Consider the following 23,001-nt stretch of genomic DNA (forward strand, 5'->3'; position numbering starts at 1 on the left):
AGGGTGCCGGGAGAGCTCAGTCAGTTAGCGTCCAACTTGATTTCAGCTCGTGACCTGCGGGTTGTGGGATCAAGCCCTATGTTGGGCTTTGCAGTGGGCATGGAGCCTGCTTAAGATTCTGTCTTTCTCTCTCTCTCTCTCTCTCTCTCTCTCTCCCTCCCTCCCTCCCTCCTTCTCTCTGCTCCTGTCCCCAGCTCATGCATGCCCACTCTCTCTCACTAAAAAAATTTTTTAAAAGGCAAACTGAATATGAGGCAGTTTACAAAACATACAGTGCCGTGTAGATTTACAACAATAGGCTCAACTGATCCCCAAGTGGCACAACAGCAGTAGAGGTGGGAAAGCAAGGGAGGCCTGGAGAGGGCCCAGTGACGCTGCAAGTTTGCCATGACGAAGGTACTCATTAGGCCTCTGGATTCTCTGGGCTGAAGCTCTCCTGGTAGAAAAGTGAATCAAAATGAGCCCTCTCTGGACATCAAGAATGGTGAAAATGGCTCTCAGGTCTTTTGCAAAATGGGACATAATAAAAATAAAAAGACTCACACGCACTGAGGGGCCCTTTGGAGAGCCAGGGAAGAGTAACAGAAAGGTGAACCAAATGGCTGATTGCTGGTGGGTTGCTTCCTCTCCCCCATTCATTAACAGAAAAATAAATAACTGCTGAACCTCTTGACTTTAATTTTAGGCACAATTTTCGTTAGGGTTCAATGCCAGGAAGCATTGAGGTTTCTGCTTCAGGGCCTAAATAATTCACGACTGCTCAGAACATCTAGCCGGAATCCACATGAGGCATAAACCCACTCTGGAGAACCGTGTTGGCAGCCTGTGTGGGTGTCTCCATCTAAATTCCTGAAGAGCAGGTGCCTGGTCTACTAGCCACCACCTGACACCCATCTGGAAGGCAGAAACCTCCTTCTTTGGCAGATCCCCCTTCCTGAAGCTACTGCCCAAGGTTGACATCTCTAGGGATTACACCTTCTTTACTGAACTTGCTGGTCTTGGGCAGACCAGGGTTCAAATCCCAGCCCACCACTTGGGCTGTGTGATTTGGGACAGGATGCATCTCCGTGGCTCATCTTCCTAACCTTTAAATAGGGATTAAATGAGATAAAAGGTGCTTGGCCAGGGAGTTGGCACACAGTAAGTGCTCAACAAACGGTAGTGATCACAGTCATTATGATTTGGTAAAGTGTATTCATTTATTTAATCTTTTAGCTAACCAATATTTGTACTAAGCACCTATAATGTCCCAGGCACTGGGCAGGTTCTACACATTGAGATGCAGGAGCACCCCTGCCCTCAACAAAGCTGCCAGTTTAGTGGGGGGGAGACAACAGCCAACAGGTCCCCAAAGCAATGAACGAGTTAATAAACAGCCATATGTGCTATAAAAAAATGTGACCAGGAGCAATGTGATTTGGAGTGTCACTTTAGAGAGAAGGTTCAGCTAGTATGTGTGATGGGGCATTAAAATTGTGTTGGTTTATTAAAAGCTTACTGGCTAATCAATGGATTCACTGGAAAAATCTTTCAAAGCCTTCCAGCAAAAATGAGCACAGGGTCTACCAAGGTCATATATGCAACCAATACCCTCATTGCAAGTCACACTCACACGCTACCTGAGCAAATCTTTTCCCTTTCTGCTCTCCTCCTCCAAGACGCCAGGCCTCCTTTCTTCTTGCCCCTCAGTATCCTGGGTCCTCTGGGATCTAAGTAAGTCACTATTCCCTGAAAGGAATGTCACATGTCAGATGTCTTTCAACATCTCTGACTGTTCTTCACACATCACTGAGGGAGTAGAATTTTAAACAGGGCCCTTGGGAGGAAAGGTCCTCTTTGAAGACATCCTAAGTCTTCAGGACAGGGAGGGTGAGCAGAGAAGGGGGAAGAGCATTTATTCCAGTCACACAGCAGAGGAAGAAACAAAAATGACACGATGGAGGAAGAGGTGAGGACAGTCCAACCCCAGACGTGACTGTCTATCATCCAGCGCACATGCACAAGCCCACCAAAGAGAATGAAGGAGCTCAGAGAAACATAAAGTGGGATCCACCGCTTCCGAAGCATTCAGACCCTGAGACAAAAAAACCCAACATAACTTACCTCTAGTTCTAGAAGTGTAGCCAACCTAGCCCTCTAAAACAATTCTCTAGGTCATGTGGCCCATACAAACTACACCCCGATGAGGTTGTTGTTACTCCCTAATAAAAGGTGGTTGATAATCATTTTCTGAAAGGAAACAGAAAATTCTGGAAAGATGCACCAAAACAATCTGTGGAGAATAATGACCTCTGAGGAATACATTTGAAGTAAGGTATAGGAGGATTTCTTTTTCATTGGGTAATCTTTTGTATTATTTGAACCATCACTGTGTTCTATAGTAATTATTAAAGATAAAATATAATATCTCCAAAATAAGTGATGGGAGGAAAATTGCTGACTTGAGGAGTGCTATTTATTTATCAATAATTTCAAGTTTTAGCAGTTAATTTCCTTTGTCTAAATCACTGGATGATCCAACAATGTATAAAAAGAATTATACATCACAACCAAGTGGGATTCATCCCAGGCACACAAGGCAGGTTCAACATTCAAAAATGATTAATGTAATCCATCACAACAATAAACTAAAAAAAGAAAAATTGAGCGCCTGGGTGCCTCAGTCGTTAAGCATCTGACTTCAGCTAGGTCATGATCTCACTGTTCGTGAGTTCGAGTCCACATCTGGTGAGCCTGTTTCAGGTGAACACAAGGCCCACTTCAGGTGAGCCCCACTTCTCTTTCTCTCTTTCTCTCTCTGTCTCTTCATCTCTCTCTCTCTCTCTCTCTCTCTCTCTCTCTCTCTCCTTCTGCCCCTTCTGGGATTTTCTCTCTCTCTGCCCCTCGCTCACTTGCACCCTCTATAAGGAATGAAAGAAAGAAAGAAAGAAAGAAAGAAAGAAAGAAAGAAAGAAATGAAAAAATAAAAATCACATGATCCTACCACTAAATGCAGCAAAAACATTTGAACAATATCCAATACCCATTTAAAAAAAAAAAACCCACTAAGTAAACTAGGCTTGATTAAACTTGATTTTAAAAATCTATCAAAAAAATACCCTACAGCTAACATCACAGTCAATGGTGAGAAACTCAAAGTTTTCCCACTAAGATCAGGAACAAGGCAAGGATGTTCCCTTTCACCAACTCCTTTTCAACATCGTACCGGAAGTTCTTGCTAAGGCAAAAAGGCAACAAAAGAAAAGAAAAGTTGTACAAGTTAGGAAGGAAGTAATAAAATTGTCCTTGTTCACAGATGACGTGATTGTCCATGTAGAAAATCTGCAAACATCAACAGAAAAGCAAGGTTAATATAGAAAAGTCAACCTCTTTCCTGTATACCAGGAATCAACAGTGGAATTTGAACTTAAGTAATTACATGTCACACCTTTCTAGGTACAGAAAAAAAAAAAAAACACGGCAACACAGACCAGGCTCACATAAATAATGCCTTATCGTGAAGTCAAAAGAACAATGAAAATGGATGTCTGGATGCCTGGGTCCCAGCCAGTTACTCAGCATTCAAATACCTTGTCTTCCCTGGATTTCAGATGCTCCTGAGAAAGATACAGGCATTGGACTAAAAAATCTAAAGTCCTTTCCCATTTTCTAAGTCCTCTTGGAGAATAAAAGTCCACATCTTCCTCAAAATGTCCCACGCTTTTAAAATTACAAAAGCAAACAACACATGCTTATCAAAAGTTCCAATGATACAGAAGAATGTAGAGAAGAACAAGACTGTTTTCCTGTGCTACTCCCCAAACTTGGCTCTCCACGCCTCTCTCCTCCCAGAGTTAACCACCGCTAAGATGCTAACGCTGTGCTGTGTGATAACCACCAGCACAGGTACCTATTTAAATTTGGATTGGTAACGAATTAAAATTAAATAACATTGGAGTTCAGTTCCTCAGGCACGTATGTCACATTATATGAGCTCAACAGCCACTTTCGGCTAGTGGCTACCAAGTTGGACGGCACAGATATAAAACAGCTTCACCATCACAAAAGTTCTACTGGACAGTGCTTGTCTAAAGTATACAAGGAGGCCTTTTTCAAGTCATCTCATTTCCATTCAACACTTACTTCCTGCAGCTGTTCAACATCTACTTCCTGGAGCCCCCACAATGATTTCCGTCAGGCCCTCCCTGCTTGGGCTCGGAACTGTCCCAACAAGTTAATGGAGTGAGTTGCCTTGGAAAGGTCTGTCAGTTCCCTGATCTCTAATTAAGAAAGACTTGCTTCATCAATGGGCTCACTGAAGGTCATGGAACCATCACCACCCCCAACGACACATAAAAGTTTAAAACCTTCACTAAGAACTCGAAAACTCCAGTGTTCCTCATGGTGGTGTTTTCCAAGAAGCACTGAGGCATTCAAAGCCAAAGATAAAACACCCAATGTATCTTACCTCTAGCTCTGTAAGCGTAGCTCAGCTTCAAACCAATTTTCCACGTCATTTTGGCCCATGCAAACCATGCCTCAATGGGGTTATCTTAATTATTCCCTAGTAATAGTAGTAATACCCTAGTAAACAGTAGTCATATTGTTTTCTAGACTCCAACTGTCCACTCTATTGTCTACGTAGTCTGAGCAGGTAATTGCCAACTCTCCACTGCGTAGTATAGAACTCTCTGTTGATATATAAAATCATAATGCATTTCTTTTAGCTTCCCACAAACACAATGCCTTTGCCTACACTCAGCCTTCTGCTAGAATGCCCTTCTTTGCCCAGCTCTACACCTCTGTATAGACTCCCCTGATTTACTGGCCAAACAATACTTACCTTTTCTTTAAAACTCACTTGAGACATCATCTCCAGAAAATCTTCCCTGTTCTTCTCGGGCTAGATTAGTAGCCCCAGGGGCTACTCCAGAATTTCTATATAGGAGACACTTTGTGGGTGAAAATCTAGTAGGAAGCAGGCAAGCGAGTTTGTAACTTCTCTTAAAATCACATTATATAGCAAGGCACAATTTTTGCTGAGATATTTGCAAGAAGAGCAAAGTTCATAATATGATTTTTTTAACATTTATTTATTTTTTAGAGAGACAGCACAAGCAGAGGAGGGGCAGATAGGGAGACACAGAATCCGAAGCAGGGTCCAGGCTCTGAGCTGTCAGCACAGAGCCTGACGTGGGGCATGAACTCACGAGCCCATGAGATCAGGACCTGAGCGAAGTCGGACTCTCAACCAACTGAGCCACCCAGACGCCCCAAGAAGAGCAAAGTTCTTAAAGATGTTCTTATTTACAAGTAAATGTGAGTGAGAAAATATCAGTGAGCCATTTAAAGAACATCCTTTTGAGGAGCAGTGACTTTGGAGGAGAGCAACCAGAGATTAAAGGAGGGATAAAACCTCCCCCAAGCCACACTTCGGCTCTACTGTTGGCTGCTCTGTTTGCTCCAACAATGTTCTGGTGCCCTTCTATCATAGTATTAGCACCTTGAATCTGTTTATGTGTGCATCTTCTCCACTAGACAGCAAAGGACCATATTTCTCTTTATCTCTGTATCTCTAATCCTCAGACCAGTCCTTAACAGAGGTGCTCAATAAATGTTTGTTGGATGGATGGATGGATGGATGGATAGATGGAAAGATGTGAGGAGACACTTTCTTAATATTCAATTTTACCTTCAGACCAAAATCTTCTAAAAGATAAAGACCTTGAATCTCAAAATCAATATCTCTCCCTCAACCTTTCTCTTTCTCCCCCTCCATTTCCAGTAATACCAGAAAAATGTTTTATATTTAACAACCGCTCAATACAAAGGCTGGCATTCCCCACCCAGTGAGTGTACTAAAGAAAGACTGGGGAGAAAGAAGAAAGAAATCTTTAACAATAAATATTGGATAATAGCTTTAAAACCCTCCCTTTCTCTAATGGAGGTGCAATTTGGAGATAAACCTAAACCACCTTCCTCTCTGTGGCATATGATTAAAATCTGCTTTGTTCTTCTAATTTGCTCTTCTCAAATTACCACACTGCTGCTGGCGCTGCAAACTCAGACTTTACGGCTGCCCTTGAATTACTGTATAACTTTTCCTTTTTTTTTTTTTCTTTTATTCAGCATTGAACCAAGAAGGTGCCACCTACAACCTGGTGGAGAAATTATGTCTCCAAACCTGGAGACAAAAGGTGCCGTTCAAGGTGTCCCTTCCACCCCCTGCGCCATGACACCGCTCCGCGTAAGTACATCTCCCTTGAGGTTTGGGAACACAAGAGGTGAAGTTCTCCTTGATAAGGCTCCAGGTGGTACTGAGTGTTTCTTCCATCCCTGACTCCAGGGATTTTATTATTCTTCTGTCTAAGCTTGCAAAACAAAAAGAGCCTGACAAGGATGTGGCAAGGGCCTAACTAACAAACGTTTGGTTTTCATATGCTTCCAGAAGTCCTCTAAATACCATGGTCTGAGATTGCTAAGAGTTCAACTTCCAGAGTCAATCTCAAAGCTACAAGCTAAATTACCATAGAGGACAGAAAGAAAATTCTAGCAACATCATCCTTCCTCTTTTTTTTTTCCTTTCAATTTCTTAGGAGTTAATCTGAAATTTCAAAGTGCAAGCAAAGTTTATGCCAAGCCAAACAAGTAAAGAAAAAGGGAGGTGTCTTTCAACTATCTAGTTATGTGACACAGCAAAATATTCATAAATACACGATAAGTTGATCGCACTTTTCACGTGGATATACACCGAACCACATGTTGACGAAAAGAAAGTAGAGAAGAACTAAAATTGTGTCCTCAGATGACAGTTCTTTTTTTTTATGTTTATTTATTTATTCTGAGAGAGAGAGAGAGCGTGTGCAAGCGAGAAAGGGGAAGGGACAGAGAGAGAGAATCCCAAGCAGCTCCATGCTGTCAATGCAGAGCTGGATGTGGGGCTCGAACCCACGAACTGTGAGATCATGACCTTAGCCGAAGTTGGGTCCTTAACCAACTGAGCCACCCAGGTGCCCCTTCAGATGACAGTGCTAAAATGTCAACATGCAGGGGTGCCGGGGTGGCTCAGTTAAGAGGCCAACTTCGGCTCAGGTCACAATCTCATGGTTCATGAGTTGGAGCCCAACATCAGGCTCTGTACTGACAGGGTGGAGCCTGCTTGGGATTCTCTCTCTTTCCCTCTCTCTCTCTCTTTCTCTGACCCTCCCCCACTTGCACTTCCTCTCTCTCTCTCTCTCTCTCAAAATAAATAAGTAAATAATAAAATGAAATGTGAATATGCTGTCTTTACCCAGAGATGTGGTCAGTGTATGGCTTCTCCCTTCTGCTATTAGAAAAGTTGCCAGTGAAAAAGAATTGCAGCATTTAGGCTACCAAAGAAGATTCAAACACAAAATAATGTAGTATTTAAGCAGAGTAGGAGCAAACCTAAAACTCAACACACCAGACCCCATCCTACTTTTGCTAAATATGTGACCTTAGGGAAATCACATCACCTCTCTGAGACTGAGATTCAATTTAATCAACTAGCTAATGCACATCATTAACATACTACTCAAGGATATCAAGAGGCAGATGAGGGTAGAGAAAGGATGCTACTAAACAAAGAACAATAAATACCCAACACCACCATAACACTGTAGACAACACCTACATACAGACACAGATCACAAGGACTAGAATTATTTTCAGAACAATGAGCAGCACTATGTATAGAGACCAACCCCCAAAATAACATCGGCTAGTAACATCAAGGAAGAATTATTAGCCAACTTATTAATGAGGTCTTCGGCCTCTCTTCTACTAATATTTTAAGACTGCTTAATTTTATTTATTTTTTTTATTTTTTTAAAATGTTTTTATTTATTTTTGAGACAGAGACAGAGCATGAGCAGGGGAGGGGCAGAGAGAGAGAGGGAGACAGGGAATCTGAAGCAGGCTCCAGGCTCTGAGCTGTCGGCACAGAGCCCAATGCGGGGCTCGAACTCACGGACTGTGAGATCATGACCTGAGCTGAAGTTGGATGCTTGACCCGAATGAGCCACCCAGGTGCCCCAAGACTGCTTAATTTTATTACCAGTCCATTAGTAAATGATATTGTGTTTGAATTTTTAGTTTGTGTATGAAGATCCTGGTTCAGTCGATCCTTTCCAGGCCAATGTTTACCAGCAAGCCCTCATGCCTTAAAGCAACAAATTACACCTCTGAGGGGAGAGATAATAAACCAAACCCTAATCTGTTAACATACTAATTGCTTTCCCCTGCTATAGAATAATCACGCTTCTGGGGCGCCTGGGTGGCGCAGTCGGTTAAGCGTCCAACTTCAGCCAGGTCACGATCTCGCGGTCCGTGAGTTCGAGCCCCGCGTCAGGCTCTGGGCCGATGGCTCGGAGCCTGGAGCCTGTTTCCGATTCTGTGTCTCCCTCTCTCTCTGCCCCTCCCCCGTTCATGCTCTGTCTCTGTCCCAGAAATTAAAAAAAAAAAAAAAAAAAAAAAAAAAAAAAAAAAAAAAAAAAACGTTGAAAAAAAAAGAATAATCACGCTTCAAACCTTAGCATATATATTCAGACAAAACTCTATTGTGCATCTACAATCTGGTCCTTCTGTTACTAATATTAGATTATTTCTTGGAGCAATTACACAGAACTCGAATTTATTTTAATTAATAGTCACAATAATCCCCTGGGAACTAAGTAGAAAACAAAATTTGCTATAGGAGATATAGGAGGTATAAATTAATATTAAATAATAGATAAATTATTACAGCATAACTCGCAAAGCTGCTCTTCATACAACATGTTTACTTTCATTTTGTACCAAGCTGGTAGGATTTTAAGATGTATTATCTGTTTAACGTTCGTGACACTGTCTCAAAGGGTGACTTCCCTGGAGTGAAAATCCGATGCTTTGTAACACAGAACCTTCAAGCTGAGAGAAGACTTTTTTCATTTGCTAGTCCAAGCAAGGAAATGAGGATGAAGAGCAGAAAAATGCTTTTCCACTGGTAACTCTGATCTGGCTGCCATGCTTGCAGGAGAAAACGGAGAAGCCCCTACTCTGGTCCAAGTTGCCTCACAAAAGAAAAGCGGTCAAGCATTCTTGGGAAGAATTCCAGAGCTCATAATCCATTGGTTTGATCTACGAGGATGCCCCCAACAGAAAGACAGACAGAAAAGACCCATCCTGATGGTTCCATTTCACACTTCCATGGTTTCTATCACCACTTGTGTGCACACTAAAGGACTCCCTTATCTGTGTCTCCACACCAGACCTCTCTGCTGACTTTGTCTGCTTATTTCCAACTGTCTACTGGGAATTCTCCACTCAGATACCCTACAGGCTCCTCAAGGTTAAGAGCCCAAAATGAAACTCATCATCTCCTCCTCCTCCTCATCTTCTCAGGGCCAATTTTATGGGTGCATGACCCATGCTTAGAAGGGCCCCACACTTGGTTTAAAAGTCGACTGCTGCATTCTTGAAATTCTTAATTTTTTAACAAAGGGCTCCATGTTTTCACTTTGCAATGGGCCCCCAAATTATGTGGCCATTTCTCTCTTTCCTGGGGGGGGGGGGCAGTGAGGGGGGCAGGGCATGGCCATTACCTTTGTTACGGAAACAAACCACGTGGGACTGAATCCCGGATTCTCCCTTCCTTCATTTCTACATCTGATCATGTGGCTTCACGCTCCGGGTTTTATATCAAGCAAAGGCTCACCTTACTTGAAATGCCTTTTTCTCCTTCTTCAAATAATTGATTTCCACTTGTCCTTTAATTATTAATCAAGATCCATCTATACCAGAAATACTTATTGATGCCTCAGTCTGATATAGATGCCTCCTCTTGGTTCTTCATCTCCATATACCTGTCACTACAGCTGTCATTTTGTCCTTGTACCATTATCTTGTCTCTCTTCCCCCAAATGACTGGGAGCTTCTTGAAGGCTGTTTATTTTTTCTTTTTATGTCTAGTTACGCGCTCTGTACTCAGCATACAGAAGATATATTTGAAATGCTTATCAAATAAGATTGATGTTATTTCAAAACACTTCACTAATTCACTTGTAAAAATATAATTGTTCGATCTACACAATTGCTCTTTCCTCTTAGACTAAGCTTCATTTTTTTTTTAAATGTTTATATATTCTTGAGAGAGAGACAGAGCACGAGCAGGGGAGGGGCAGAGAGAGAGCAGAATCTGAAGCAGGCTCCAGGCTCTGAGTTGTCAGCACAGAGCCCAACGTGGGGCTTGAACTCACGAGCCCGTGAGATCACGACCTGAGCCGAAGTCGGAGGCTTAACCGACTGAGCCACCCAGGCGCCCCAAACTTCATTTTTTTTTTTAAGTTATCATCTCACTTCTCTCCTAAACCTTCAGGGAAAGCAACCAAAACAAACAGCTTCAGAGCCTATGTTACACCTCGAATGCATTTTTCACTGTCCTCCAGGGTCACTGTCCCCTGGGATCACTTCTGCAAGTGAGGACAGCTGGGTCCCCTCTGCCCCAGGGAGCTTCCAGGCACTGCTGGCTGACATACAATGATTTGTTTGTGCCAAGAAGTTGCCAGAGTTCCTCTGCAATGCCACTGAGAGTCCAGGATACAGGAAAGCAAGAGCAGGAAGTGTGGCCCAGAGAGACAAGAAGTCTCTTATTAACCCTGCGCCCCCATGTGCTCAACACTTCATCAGATTGGCCATCATAGGAAATCCTGCTTAAAAAACAATCTCGTTATTCGGCTGCAGCTGGGAATCAAAAGGAATCAGGCCAGCCAGCATCAGTGTCTCATCGGTATTTCAATCTGTCATGATACACACACCTGGATGGATTCCTTTATCCATTCATTCACTTAAACATTCACTGAACATCTACTAAGGGAAATGTGCCGGGTGAGAGGTTATCAAGGGAGATAAAAGCCAAAAAGTCCCCACACTCAAGGAAATGAAGAACTTCATTATGAGGGGCACCTGGGCGGCTCAGTCAGTTACGCATCTGACTTCGGCTCAGGTCACGATCTCACAGTTCATGAGTTCCAGCCCCGCGTTGGGCGCTGTGCTGACAGCTCAGAGCCTGGAGCCTGCTTCAGATTCTATGTCTCCCTCTCTCTCTGCCCCTCCCTCACTCATGCTCTGTCTCTCTCTAGATAAAAATAAAAAATAAAAATAAAAATAAAAATAAGAATTTCATTATGAGACAGATAAATTCCCCTAACTCCGTACCATTCCACAGACCGGTAACAGCAGCTTGTTAGAATGCTGGAAGCTTGTTGGAGATGCTGAATTCCAGGGCCTTCTGCAGGACTTCGTAGATGAGTTTTGTTTGTTTGTTTGTTTGTTTATTTTATTTATTTATTCTGAGAGGGTTGGGGAAGAGCAGAGAGAGAGGGAAAGATAGAGCCAATCCCAAGCAGGCTCCACACTCCGTCACCACGAAGCCTAACTCAGGGCTCGAACTCATGCACTGTGAGATCATGATCTGAGCCGAACCCAAGAGTCAGACGCTTAATCTGCTGAGCCACCCAGGGGCTCCAGGACCTCCTAGATCAGCATATGCATCTTAACAAGAGCACAGAGGAGCCACATGAATTATCAGAGACTAAGAAGCATTTACACTTCCCTCCCAAGAGCTGAACACCAACTCTTTTGGGCCTGAATTAAGTTCAACTCTCACTCACAAAACCTGCCCTAACAATTCCTGACCATAATCCTACTTTTCCCCATTTCTAGACTCCAGGTCTGGCTCTCTGCTACTTCATAGAAGCAACATGAATCCTTCATCACACAAAGTGGAAATAAGGAGAAACTGGGCTATATATACCACATGCCTATCACTCATGCACGTGAACCTCATATTGGATTCTCTGCAGGGCAAACTCTGATATTTCTATTCATGCAATTTTTTTAAGTTTATGTATTTTGAGAGAGAGAGAGAAAGAACAAGTAGGGGAGGGGCAAAGAGAGAGGGAGACAGAGGATCTGAAGCAGGCTCTGTGCTGACAGCAGAGAGCCCAATTTGGGGCTCGAACTCATGAACCGTGAGATCATGACCTGAGCCAAAGTTGGATGCTTAACCGCTTGAGCCACCCAGGCACCCCCTCTATTCCTGCAATTTTTAAGTTTTCCCAAAATGCCTACTTAGAAAAAGAAGTAGAACTTAAGAGTTCAAGTGACTAATTCAAGTGACTTCATTCAAGTGGTTTACGTTTTAAACTGTTAACCCATTGTTGCTGTACCCTTTCCAGTCAGAAGAGGGGTCTCAAAGTAAGACGTGGCTTTATCTAATTATTACAGTTGAAAACTGAAGATTCAGCTGGAGAGCAAGTTCATTTGGGAAATGCTTACTCCAGTGGAATCTAGTTTTGTCCTTCTCTTAACATTGCTACACACGCACAAGCACACACGCGTGCGCACATGCACACACACACACACACACACACAAAAGTACATAGTTACTAGTAAGAATTCCAAATACACATATACACATTTTCCATGTATACAATGGGTGTTTTTTATTTAGTTGCTATCATTTCAAATACCTGTAACTTGTCAGGAATCTTCTGGAGGTCCACGATACACTGGGAGTTCCATTTTGATTTATTTGGTTTTTTTTTAATATTTCAATAAGTTCAGTAAATTCAGAGGCACCAAAACCTATAGTTCTTAAGCCTGTTGGTCTCAAAACTCCTGTACACTATGAAGGATCCCTAGAATTTTTATTTGGGTTGGATATATCAATTTCCTGAGAATTTTTTTGAATAGTGAATATTTTGAGTCATGCAAGAATAATAAACCCACTGCACGTTACCAAAAGTTGCACATTTTATGAAAAATAACTTGTATTTACAAAATAACTAATTTAATGAGAAAAGTAGCATTGTTTTACATTTTTGCAAAAATCTTTAATGTCTGGCTCAATAAAAGACAGCTGGATTCTCACATCTGCTTCTGCATTTAATGTGTTTCCATAGCACATATCATACAGCCTCTAGAAAACTCCACTGCACACTTGTGAGAGAACGAGAGTGGAAAAAGCAAACAACATCTCAACAAGGATGACAAGACAATTCAATGGGGAAGAAAATCGTTTTTTCAAACAACGGTGCTGGGATAGCTGAATATTCACATGCGTAAGAATAAAGGTGGACCCCTATTTTACACCCTATACAGAAGTTAACTCTAACTGGATCAAAGATGAGGAGTAGCTGTGTGCTACTGTGAATTATAATAAGAAATATATATTTTGTCTTTGTCCTCACTTCTGGCACAGAGCTCCTAAAACCCTTGTAATTTCCTAAGTGACGTGAGCAATAAAAGTATCTTTTGTTATGTTAATGAGGTGACTTTTGGAAATCCCCTGTGGATGGGGGCTGGTTGCCAGGAGAACCGGGTGTTTAGAGAGGGTTGGAACTTGCAATCCCACTGCCCAGACCTCCAGGGAGGGGAGAGGAGCTGGAAATTGAGTTCAACCACCAATGGTCAATGATTTAATCAATCGTGCCTATGTAATGAAGCCTCCATAAAAACCCAAAAGGACAGAATTCTGAGAGCTTCCAGGAGATCGCTACTCCTTGGAGAGGATATGGAAGCTCCATACCCTTCCCCCTGCACCTTGCTCTATGCGTCTCTTCCATCTGGCTGTTACAGCCTTTTCTAATAAACTAGTGATCTAGTAAATAGAATGTTTTTCTGGGTTCTGGGAGCCGCTCCAGCAAACTAATCAAACTCGAGGAGGTTGTGGGAACCTCTGATCTACAACCAGTCAATCAGAAGCCTAGGTGACAGCCTGGACCCGTGACTGGCCTCTGAAGTGGGGGCGGTCTTATGGGACTGAGCCTGTAGGATGTGATGTTATCTCCAGGTAGACAGTGTCAAAATGGAATTGAATTGCATGTGTAGGTGGTGTTGGATGCATGGGGGAAAACCCTCTCTCCGTACAGTGGAATGGGAACCAGAACACTCTCAGGCTGTTAATGGGTACAGGTTTATTTGGGGGATGATGAAAGTCTTCTGGAAACAGACAGTAGTAATGATTGTACAACCTTTTGAATACACTAAAATCCACTGAAATGTACACTTTAAATTGGTAAATTGTGTTGTGTATAAATTATATATTAATACAATAATGAATCCAAAACCTAAAGGTAAAACTATAAAACTATTTAAAAAAACATAGGCAGAAGACTTCATGACCCTGGATTATGAAATAGCTTCCTAGCCATGACATCAAAAATACAAGCAACAAAAGGAAAAAGAAAGTTGGAGTTAATCAAAGTTGAAAAACTTCTGACACCATCAAGAAAGTAAATTCTTTTGGGGCGCCTGGGTGGGTCAGTTAGTTAAGTATTTGACTCTTGATTTTGGCTCAGGTCATGATCTCGGCATCTGTGAGTTCGAGCCCTGTGTCGGGCTCTTGCTGACAGCTCAGCCTGCTTTGGATTCTGTGTCTCCTTCTCTCTCTGCCCCTCCCCCACTTGTGCTCTGTCTCTCTCTCTCAAAAATAAATAAACTGGGGCGCCTGGGTGGCGCAGTCGGTTAAGCGTCCGACTTCAGCCAGGTCACGATCTCGCGGTCCGTGAGTTCGAGCCCCGCGTCGGGCTCTGGGCTGATGGCTCGGAGCCTGGAGCCTGTTTCCGATTCTGTGTCTCCCTGTCTCTCTGCCCCTCCCCCGTTCATGCTATGTCTCTCTCTGTCCCAAAAATAAATAAAAAACGTTGAAAAAAAAAATTTTTTTTTAAAAAATAATAATAAATAAATAAATAAACATTTAAGAAAAAAAGATTCTCTCTCTCTCTCTCTCTCTCTCTCCTTTTGTCCCTTTCCCCCACTCACATGCTCTCACTATCTCTCTCTCTCTCTCTTAAAAAGAAAAAGAAAATAAATAAAGTAAGAAGACAACCCACAGAACAGGAAAAATATTTACAAGTCATGTATTATATAAGTATCCACAACATATAAAGAACTCTTACAACTCAATAATAAGACAATCCAACTTAAAAATGGGCAAAGAATCCAAATAGTTCTCCAAAAAAGATATACACATGGCTCACTGGCACATGAAAAGATACTCAACATCATTAGCCATCAAGGAAATGCAAATCAAAACCACAGTAAGAATACCACCTCACACCCACTAAGGTGGTTATAACCAAACAGACAAGTAATAAAAAGTGTTGGCAAGGATGTGGAGAAATTGAAACCCTTGTACACAGCTAATGGGGATGTAAAATGGTGGGGCTCCTTGAGAAAACAGTTCAGCAGTCTTCAAAAAGTTAAACGTAGACCCAACCAGTAATTTCATTCCCAGGCATACGCCCAAAAGAAATGAAGGTGTATCCACACAGAAATGTTTGCAGTAATGTTCACTGCAACATTATTTGTAACAGCCAAAAAGTGGAAATAGCCCAAATTTTCACCAGCTGATGAACTGGTCTAGCCACACACTGGAATATTATTCAGCAATAAAAAGGGAAGAAGCACTGATACGTGCTACAACGTGGATGAACCTTGAAAACATGCTTAGAAGCCAGGCACAAAAGCCCACATATTGTATGTTTCCATTTTTTTTTATCAAACGCCCACAGCAGACAAATCTACAGAGACAGAAAGTAGATGAGTGGTTTCCTAGGGCTGGAAGGGTCAGGGGAAAAGGAGGGTATGACTGCTAAAAGGCACTGAGTTTCTTCTGGGGATGGTGAAAAAGTTTCAAAATTGATTGTGGTGATAGATGCACAGTTCTGTGAAGATATTAAAACCGTATACTTTAAGTAGGAAGATTTAAGTATGTGAATTACATCTCAATAAAACTATTCCCCAAGGAAATGTAAAACTACATTTTAGTATTACTTTGAAAATAGTTTGAACCTCGAAGATGCCCTGAAAGGATCTGAGGGACGTCCAGGGGTCCCCAGGGCACAATTTGAGAACCACTGACCCAGACAAAATATCTAGTGTGGGTATTATGGGTTATCTTCCTAGCGGCTATCTCCCCCTCTCTCTACCCCCCTCTCAAGAGAGCCTTGATTTTTAGGTATTGACCCACCCCCACCATACAGGCCACCAGCAGGAGGGAAGTTGACTCCATGCTGAGTCCCAGGGTCAGGTTCTGCTCACCTTAAGCTAATAAGCACATTCCCTCCCACTGACTACAGTCAGTGGTTCAGGGATGGGCATGTGACAGGGATGGGCGTGGCTGCAGGACTTTTGCTTGGAATGCTGGGTTGGAAGTCGTTTCTCTCTGCCTCTGGAGGGTGTCCCACGAGAAGGTGAGAACTGACACTACCATAACCATTCCCTGCCAGTATGAGGATAAAGCCTTACAAAAGGCAGGATGGTGGCGCCTGGGTGGCTCAGGGGATTAAATGTCCAACTCTTGATTTCTACTCAGGTCATGATCTCATGGTTTGTGAGTTCAAGTGCCACATCAGGCTCTGAGCTGGCATTGCAGAGCCTGCTTGGGATTCTCTGCTTCTCCCCTGCTCACTCTCTATCTCTTTCTCTCAAAATAAATAAACATCTAAAAAAAATTAAAAAGAAGGCAGGATCATCCTTGAATGAAGCCCTTAACTCAAGACTTCTGGATATATGATCCAGCAAGTGTCCTTAATGTTAAAGTCAGTTTGAATTAGAATTTGTTAGATGTCGTTACAAGCACCCAGCTGATATACTGTCCAAATGATGTGGAGCCAACGATATTACATTCACTCTGCAGTCAATACACTTTGCCTTTGCTTTGAGGACATCAAGAGATAAGATCTTAGCAGACCATTGAAATAACATTACTTTTTTATTCACAACATACTTAATATAAAGAGCTGGCCCATATAATCTAGGCTTAAAAACATCAGAGCGGGGCCACAGTATTTCACAAAGTGCCTCCCCCTTCTCTTCCTTTTGTGTCTGATTTTCAGTGGACTCTTAATGGCATTCTAGATGAGTCTGATAGAGAAAAGTGTTGGAGTGTCCTTATTATCAGAAGACGTGTGGCTGTTGATTGGACCTAGCTTGGATTTCATCACCAGGACCATCACGGGGCCTAATATTCAGCACATGTGAATGTTTGCATGCGATCATCCAGTTCCTGTTCCAACAGATAAGAAAAAAAGGAATAAACTACTCTCTTTTTTCCCCCAGATAAATTAATTAGAATAGTGTTCTACATTTGGGTGATGTTTTAACCTTTACAACATGCTCTCATATACGTCATCTCAACAACCCAATGGAGGCTGGCAACAAAGAATTATTGTGCCTATTTCACAGATGGACAACAGGAGGCATAGGGACCTGTTTAAGGTCTTGCATAATCATAAAATGATGGAATTTAGGCTTAAAGACATTAGAGCCTAAGCTAAAGTCTCCCCACTACTTAGAATTACTTCAACTATAGCTTCACATAATAATAATAACAGTCAGTATTTTTTCAGCTCTTACTAGGGGCCAGGTACCAAGCATTACAACAAGCCCATGCGGTCTCTGCTATTGTTATCCCCACTTTACAGATGAGCAAACTGAGACCCAAATTGGGAAAGTGACTTGCCCAAAGTCACCTGGCTAGGCAGTGGTTGAGCCAGGGTTCTAACCCAAGCAAGTAGTACTCCAGAACATAAGCTCTCAGCCTCTTCGCCATATGGCCACTTCAACAAGAGTAGAGCTCTGCCAGCTGTGCCTCTGCGACATTAGATGACTCGGAGCTGCCCAGAACCCACCAGTTCAGTAAGGACTGAAGTGCCATTTAACAACACAAGCAACAAAGGACAATCCAACAATTTTTCCTATTCTGGAATATGATCATACAAAGGTTACCTCTAGTAAGCCATGGCTTACATAACAGCTCATTAAACTCTTCTGACCATTTTATTGTAACAATAATTGCAACTCAATCTGACCAATTCTGAAAGACGCAACAGCTCTCCCTGCCTCAGAAAGACCACAGACATGCACGTGCGAGTACCCCCCCCCCACACACACACACACACACGCACTTCTCCATTGCTTCCATAAGGTCAAAGCCCACCTCCCACTATAGAGAGTGAAGAGCGAAGCTACCAGACGCACATGTTCCTAGACTCTTTTGAAGCTAGGGCACGGGTATATGATCCAGTCCTGGCCAACAAGATCTGACAGGAAGACTGAGGGGGGCCTCTAGGAAAGGTCTTCTTTTGTGATAAAAAGAAATGCACGAGGAAGTACCACCTCTTATATCGTGGATACGGTAGTGCCTGACACATCCACATCACATCCACAATGCCCGCAGCCACCTTATGATAATGACCACTCTAAGCAACAGAGCTGATGTGCTGAGGATGACAGAGTGGAAAGACCGAAAGCACCCGGGTCCATGCAGAACCACCAGACAACTCTGCAACTGCCCTACCTCTGGATTTCTCATTACAGAAGACACTTAGTGTACTTATTATTGAATCCACTTCAACTTGGCCACTCTCTCACTTGCAGCCAAAAGCACCCTAACTCTCAAGTCTCAAGAGGCAGCTACAGAGAAGGAAGAGCTCTGCATTTTTAGTCCAACAACCTGGGTTCTAAGCTACTTCGTTGCCTGGTAACCCAAATAGCATAATCTCTATAGGCCTCTTTTTCCATTATCTATAAAACTGAGGTGATACTCAATAACATAATAACATCAATAAAAGGGAGAGAAGAAAATCATGAGATGAAGTGTATCCAATCCCTTTGTTAACAATAGTGTTCCACTCCAGTGCAACTGGTCTAGGTAATGATTAAACCAAACTTATTAAATTGGAACCGTCCATCTAACCCAACTCCCTTATTTCACAAAAGAGGAAACACTGACTACAAATGTCAAGTGACTTGCTCCTTGTCACCAAACTGGTTGGTAACATAATTAAACCATGTATCTCCCAATCCAGTGTTGTCACGCTCCTGTCATGCTGATAGGTAATGAGCTAGATTAAATACTGGGCGTTCATTCAATCAACAAGTGTTTATCGAACACAATTATATGAGAGGTACTCCTTCAGGTATTGGGGAATCCTTAATGAACAACAACAACCTCAACAAAATGTTCCTACCCTGCGAATTTAATAATCTACGAAGGAAATTATTCAATCTACATTTATAAATATTTATTGAGTGCCTAATGTGTGTTAAGCACTATGTTAGAGTTTCTGTTCAAACACAAATCAAAGTCCCCAGCCAATTCCAATGACATCAACCATGTTTACCAGGCTTTGCTAAAGAGTGTATCATGTGAAAAGTCTACATTTTACTCAATAAAAGTCAGTATTGAAAAATGACAAGTTCATTAGAAGGAGTTATGAATAACCATGCCAGCATCTGGGGGGGTGGGGGGGGAAGTGGATACAATGGGGGAGGTGGCTAGCTAGGACTCCACTCTGCTAGAAGCAGAAAGACTGAATAAAAGAGGTAAGAGTTAACTCATGTCCTTCTACACTGTCCAGACTTCAAGGATTGGCTCAGTGGGAAAAGCCTAGTAGGGAGTATTCGGCAACTCCTTCCTTTCCCCAGGCCTCCGTCTGGTGCCTTACACTCTCTTTTTGCTCCCTGTCCACTTGGAATTCCTCTTCCCCAGCCCTAAACAGTCATACCCTAATGACGTGATGGGACAACATCCTAAACTCCGTGGAAAGAGACAGAGCAAGTGACTTTCAGCAGCTCCCCTGGAACAGATACCAGGCAGCTGACACTGGGGCCATTAGGTTGTTTCTTTGAAAGTTTTCCTTGTCAATAAGCACTCCAATTATCTACTTTGGAAAAGAATAATTAAAAGCTGTTGTTTTGCAAAAACAAAAACAAAAACAAAAACCTTCATAACTCATATGTTGTGCAGATTTTGGAGGGAGGATGAATGTGACAGTGCACAATACTTCTTTATCTTTGCGATTCCCTGGAACAGAGGGGAAAGGCAAGCCAGGAAAGATGAAGGGATGGATTCCCTAGGGCATGTACTAATAACTCCAATAGTTCTTTTTTCAAAATACCATTTTGTTCTAACTTTAAACAAATGGAAAGTTCTCTGTGACCCTGTACCCAGAAGGGCAATTTCAATTCCTGGACTTGAAAAAGTCTAGGAAGGCAGAAGGTCCAAAACTATCAATATAGGATCTTTAATTCATTTCAATTGGTTAAATAATAATCACCATTTGCAGGCAGAAGGAGCAGAAAAAGATGTGCCACAAAATGAAACATTTGACTTTTAAGCAATTCCAAAGTCAACATTTTGGAATATAGCACATTAACCCTCTTTGGCATGGGTTGGGCCATACAGACTCTTAACTTTCCAAACTATTATTAGACCTGCTACCATTTATTGTTTCCCAGGACACCAGGCAACAAATACATGTCCTTTGGGGACTACTTATCTATTCTGAGGAAGACTAAGTCCCAAAGGAGATAAAACCCAGTGGTGTCAACTCCAAGTGGAACAGGACTGTGCACACAGAGGACTGAGAGCAGAGGAGAGCTCAACATCTCCACTCTGCTGCTCGCCCCTCTAATATTTACATATTCAATGTGGGTTAAAGGTTCTGTACATCCATTCTAGGACCTAAAGCAAAGTGCTCAAACAACTATCTCTGGATCACAAAACAGTACATGCCAAAGGTTTCTGTGCAACCCTGAGGCAGGAAAAAAAACTGCCTAACCTGCTAATCCTTTTATTATTAAGTTTAGCAGCACTGCTTAGCTCAGAATGAAATTCAAGATCCTCCAGAAAATTCACTAGGAGCCTACTCTCCTGGGAGATCATGGGGCACCACATTCCTGCCTTGAAACTTGTCCCGCTGTCAGCTTGCAAATTAGTTGCCACTGTCTCTGTGTCACAAACTCCCACTGGCAAACAAACAAATAAACGAGAAAAACCTTTCATTCATTCATTCACTCATTCATTTAGGGGTTAACACAGCCAGAGACCTATTCCTGCCGCTGAGAGACGCTGCCCCCATTCATCTCCCAACGGAACTCGGTAGTGTGCTCTGTATTTAAAATAACAGCTCAGTCCTGGAGCCTCAAAACTCAGGTAGGAGAGAGAGGAAATCCCCGAGATAAATAAGCAAACAGACTTAAAAGTCAGAAGCTAATCGTGCTGAGCCTTGACACGACCTTTCCAGATTGTGCGCGCCTAGTGGGTCAAAGGAGAGGGCACACGTTTGCCTACATATACGCTCACCGAAAGTGTGCGTGCGTGTGTGTGCGCGCGCACACACACACACACACACACACACGCACACACACACACACCCTTGCAGCTCACACTACATCTCCTGCAAGCTCAAAAGCACTTACTACCCGAGAATGAGGCTGCCAGGAAAGCTACCTTCGCCCAAAGAACTCTTGCTTCTCCAACTTGGGAAGGAGCACTGTCCACCAATATTCCAAGGGGCGCTTCTTCCCCGGACCCAAGTCCTGCAAGGCTCCCTCTCTAAGAGTCTCACAGCCCTTTTCCTTTCTCTGAAACACACGGATTTCATGATTCTTTTTGGGGAATCCGCGTAGCGCGCGCCCCATCCCTCAAGGCTGGAGCCTAGGTCGGTCCAGCCGCTCTCACTCCCGGGAAACTTCCCCGCTGCCCCACGCGGAGAAGTATAGGCCATCGGTAGGAGGGCGGCAAGGAGTGAAAGTGGGTCCCTAGGGCTGAGGCACCTTCGGAGCCTGGGAGCCCGAGAGAAATGAGTGAACCCGAGCTGGTGCATGCCTTCTCCACGTGGAGGAAGGGAAGAAAGAATGGGCGACAAGCAGGTGTCCCTCTCGGCTCTCTGAGCTCCCATTTCGTGGCGTGGTAAGGGACAGAGGGGTTAGTCTCTTCCAGGGAGCAGCTGCCCGGCGCCCCCAGCCTAGGCGCAGCGAGACGTGCGCGCAGCTTGCACGCCAGGGAAGGGGCCCCAGCGCGGATAACGCGCCCCATCCCTGGGCACTGCTCCCAGTCTCACAGGGCGGGGAAAGAGAAATCTGGCTTTCCAGCAGGCCCTCGCGCGGGTTCCTCCCCCGTGCCGGCGCACGCCCACCCGCAGAGGCCCCCGCGCCCTCGTCAGGGGCAGCCCGCACCTGGATGTGGCAGGAGATCTCCGAGTCGTCCAGCAGCCGGATGGTGCATTTCATCTCCTGGCTGAGCGATTTGATGCTGGAGCTCCGAAAGTGGATCATTTTCATGGTCCTCCTGCCTCTCGGCACACAGTGGCAAGAGGCGAACATGCACCGCGGCCCGGGGGAGCGAGCGGGAGGCTCGGGGCCGGCGTGGCGCTCGCCCGCGCGGACAGACACACTCGCGCACACACCGTCCCGGACACCCGGGTGCGGTTCAGCCCTGGGACAGCGGCGGCGACGGGCGCCTGCGGCCACACATGCCCGGCGGCCGGGGCGCGGCGGGCGGGTCCCTCCTCCCCTCCCCTCCCTCGCCTCCGCCTCGCGGGCTCCTATCCCCGCCTCCGCCCGTCGCGCGCGCTCCTGCGCCTCCCTCCGCCCGGGCTAGCGTGCAGAGGATGCCCCGGGCCCGTGACCCTGGGCGGGCGCGCAACGGACTCACTCCCACGCGCGGGGAGCCGCGGGAGGAGGAGGCGGGGAAGGTTGGCGCTGGTGGCCCGAGTGCCCTGGCAGTGGCCTGCTTCGCCGCCGCCGCCGCTGCGTCAGGCTGGGCCTGGCCGCCTCCTCCCTCTCTGGCCGCGATCGCTCTGGCTCCTGGTCACGCTCGTCCCTGCCCTGGCTCCCCCACGCGCCCGACAGCGCCCAGCTCTTCTCGCCCCCAGGGACCCGAATGCGGGGTGGGGGGGCGGTGGAGGGCGAGCCTGACCTACACCCGCAGGGAGGATTCCACCACGGGAGAGGATTATTGGACCGAGGACGAACCCCCCTCCCCCCGAAAGTGGCATGAGGCCCTGGTATGGCTACCCCAGGAATATGGCTAATAGTGACAATCTCTATACTCATGGGTATTTTTAAAAAGCCTTTATTTTATTTAATATTAGCTAGGAGTTCATCTCCCTTATAAAAAAGAAGAAAGAAAGAAAGAAAGAAAGAAAGAAAGAAAGAAAGAAAGAAAGA

General features: G+C 44.2%; 1 protein-coding gene across 2 annotated transcripts in view; it reads right to left on the minus strand.

Moving 5' to 3' along the window:
* FRMD3 (FERM domain containing 3) overlaps window positions 1-22,169 on the minus strand; it is a 320,391-nt gene extending 298,222 nt beyond the window's left edge. For both annotated transcript variants that reach the window (XM_049649220.1, XM_049649142.1), the window contains exon 1: window positions 22,009-22,169. In XM_049649220.1, the coding sequence (XP_049505177.1) occupies window positions 22,009-22,155 (147 nt within the window). In that variant the 5' untranslated portion in view covers window positions 22,156-22,169. The remainder of the gene's footprint in view (window positions 1-22,008) is intronic.
* Between the last annotated feature and the right edge of the window lie 832 nt (window positions 22,170-23,001).

Source organism: Panthera uncia, chromosome D4, assembly GCF_023721935.1.
Source record: "Panthera uncia isolate 11264 chromosome D4, Puncia_PCG_1.0, whole genome shotgun sequence".
NCBI classification, from domain to species: Eukaryota; Metazoa; Chordata; class Mammalia; order Carnivora; family Felidae; genus Panthera; species Panthera uncia.